The 3,254-nt window shown below is 30.1% G+C and overlaps 1 protein-coding gene across 1 annotated transcript in view; it reads right to left on the bottom strand.

Moving 5' to 3' along the window:
- Nucleotides 1–372: 372 nt before the first annotated feature.
- LOC117173028 overlaps nt 373–3,254 on the bottom strand; it is a 7,369-nt gene continuing 4,487 nt past the window's right edge. Inside the window, exons 2-5 of the mRNA XM_033361386.1 lie at nt 1,580–2,895; nt 915–1,299; nt 750–842; nt 373–670 (exon numbers count right to left, since the gene is read on the bottom strand). Coding sequence (XP_033217277.1) covers nt 396–670; nt 750–842; nt 915–951 — 405 coding nt within the window. The 5' untranslated portion in view covers nt 952–1,299; nt 1,580–2,895 and the 3' untranslated portion in view covers nt 373–395. The remainder of the gene's footprint in view (nt 671–749; nt 843–914; nt 1,300–1,579; nt 2,896–3,254) is intronic.

Genomic DNA, 3,254 nt, shown 5'->3' with positions numbered 1-3,254 from the left:
TTATGAGACATATTTCAAGGTAGGACGAACACTTTCGCTATTTGAAAATGTATTTGAGATGAAAATACAATTTAAATTGTTTTATATAATTATTTTATGATTATTAGATAAATATTTCATGTTTATAATATATTTTCTCTTAAAAATATATGCATTTCATAAAAGCAATCTGTATGACCCTATTTATGAGACAATCTAAAAACATTTGTCCCTGGTGTCTCATGAAAGAAATCCCCATTTTTGAGACAGCTCAAAAATAAGTAAGATCATTTTTATACTATGTCTTTATTACTATGAGATACATTTTTAAATAAAATAAGCAATTAAATTATTTTTTAAACAACAAATCATAAATTTTTCACAGATTGAAAGAATACTCAACACAAAATATGAAGTCAATGTTGCTTTTCTTCTTTGATTCTTTTGTGGATTGCTCTTACTTGCTCCATTAATTTCTTTTTATCTTCTTGCATTTTTTTTATTTTGTTGTTTTTCCTTTTTCTTCTTTTTATATTTTCTTTCTCTAAATGAATACCATACCATGCATCGGAGGACCCTACCGAAGGTAACTTTGATATGCCCGTTTTTTCAACTGCAATCCTTTTCTTTTTGTGTAAATATTCTACTGGCAAAGTGAAAACTTCTTTAAATGTTGTTTTCCGTGAATCAACTAAAATTAAGATTTCATTATAATTTTATAAAAAATTTGTTCCCTTGAAAATAATTATTCAAAAAGAAATTTACGTTACCTTTTCCAACAGGTACTGATAAAATTTCCTCATTGCTAGAACTCTGTCCATTATTCCTTTCACAACAATTTTTTGGATTTTGTGTCACAAGTTCTGAAGAAATATAATAAGTTATAATGTCAATTAATCAAACAATAATTAACACATGTTTTTATATTTACATACCCATCTGATGATTCTGGTTAATTGTAGAGTTTTTCATTGTGAGTTCTATATTATTATTGTCATTCTGTGAAAGTAAAACTGAATTCCTGTTATCAAGAGAATCAGTCGGATCAATGACTTTATTTTGCTCAATAATTCTTCACTACTGTTATGAACAGGAAGCTCATATAGCAATTTACCAAATCGATGGCTCCAACTTTTGTGGAACGTTCTTTATCAATCATACAGGTGTTATTAATTGAAGAATCAACATTTGAATCAATACCGTTGCATGAGTCACTTTGATTAGTGTTTAACTTAATTTCTAAGGCACATTGAATAGTACGGCCATTTAAAATTTCAATTTTCTTGATTACTGGCTTCTGTTTCAAAGTAATACCTATATCTAAACATGTACAAGTATGCGTTAACAAATATATAATAAATTATTCAATTCAATTTTCTAAAAGAAAATTAATTAATAGTGTCAATTATAATAAATCGATAAAACATTAAATTCATTTTAACTTAGAACTTGATTTCGAATATAGTAAATTGTAAAGATAGAAAATATGAAAATTTAACAAATAAATTATAATATTGATTGTAAATTATATGATAAAAAATATCTATGTATATGAGTAAAGCTTACAAATTATATGTATATAATTATTTTTTTCAAATACCCTTAGATTTTTTGTAAATGTCAAACCAGTAGTCGAACAATGCCTTTTTTTCTAAATCACCGGTCCACGATCCATTCATTGCTGCGTCTTTAAATTCAAAAAGTGTCTCCTTTGGTAAACTTTTCTCAAAAAGTTGAAAAAATTTGTGTTTGTCTTTAACGTCATCTGAATCATTTGTCTCAAGAGTCTCTTTAGAATTTTTAGTTTTATTTAAAATATCATAATCTACCGCCTTGGGATTAAATGTATACAACCCTGATCCTCTAAAACCACTTACAACCATTTTCTCTGCATTTTTCATATTGTCCAGAGTGAATTGCAAGACAAGAGGAAAATCTTCGTTCTTAATATTTGCATCACCTTGTGGATTTTTCCACTTTAGCACACATTTTTTCCATGTCTTTAAAGGGATGGAAAAAAAATATATCAAGAGGTTGCATAATGTGAGTGAAAACAGGGGTAAACAATAACAGGGAATTCAGTGTTTTCTTTAACAAGCAATGGGTAGAAAAGGTTTGTGATATATTCATAAAATGTCTCTGTTGTCATCCAACCACTATCTGATACTCAAATGCCCCAGCCTGTAGGAGTATTATCAATAATTTTCTTCGGTATACTTTTTTTATATGAATACACGAGCATTGGAGGAGCACGAGTGCCATCAGCTCGATACATAAACAGTACTGTTAAAGCCTCTTTGCCACCAGCTAAAACACTTTCAACACCAGGGCATAAATGTATACTGCTCTCATCGCAATTGAAGATTCTGCATGGTCGAATATTTATTAATTGTTTTTTTTCTAAATATGTACCGGTGTTTTCAAACCAATCTTGCAGATCTTGCCGACTAACTGCTGCTCTGCTCGAACTTAAATGCTGGGGTTTTTTGAACACAATCTAATAATTCAGTTTTTGTAACCGGTGCTTCCATTTTCGCTCGATATAATACCCACTTAACAATATTATTCTCTTCTTCCGTTGATAAAACTGTTTCTGGACCTGTTTTAATTTTAATTTTCTCGGGATTAATATTTTTTTCTACCTAGTGTGGCTACTTTTATGCCATAAGCAGCTGCAGCTTTTCGCAGAGAAAGTCCAGTATAATTCATAGCTTTTAATGCTTTTTCAATATTCTCCGGATTATAATTAATCCGTTTAATTTTTGTTTTCTTAGAGTTATTATTACTTTTATTACAGCAAAACACGTTTTTCTTGGTTGACTTTGGTTGCTTCCTTGTCCCCGTTTGTGTTCGTTTTTTTGACATTTTTACCGTTTTTAAATAAAATTATAGTATGATTAATCATTGACATATATTCTGAAACATATCACAAGTGAATATATAAAGAAATGTTAAAATTTTTACTTTAAATAGCTACCAGTGATCCCAGATCTGAAACGAGATGTGGTCCAATACTATGACAGGGCTATGTCCGTGTGAATATAGTTGGAGACGATGTAAATGCCCGAGTTGCGCGCGCTACCTCTTCTCCTCTTCTAAATTTGAAAAATCGAAGGTGCACGATTGCCCGTCGGAACACTTCGGCGGTTCTACTTATATCTCCATCTGCTTTAAAATAAAATGAAGAGATTGGGATTTTAATATTTCCAGATTTCGATGCTGGCGATTCTCATGATTTGAATACTTCGCGCGCCTCTTTATATGCGTATATTTTG

The sequence above is a fragment of the Belonocnema kinseyi genome, chromosome 5 (genome assembly GCF_010883055.1).
Source record: "Belonocnema kinseyi isolate 2016_QV_RU_SX_M_011 chromosome 5, B_treatae_v1, whole genome shotgun sequence".
NCBI lineage: Eukaryota > Metazoa > Arthropoda > Insecta > Hymenoptera > Cynipidae > Belonocnema > Belonocnema kinseyi.
This window is presented reverse-complemented; position numbering and strand designations above follow the sequence as displayed.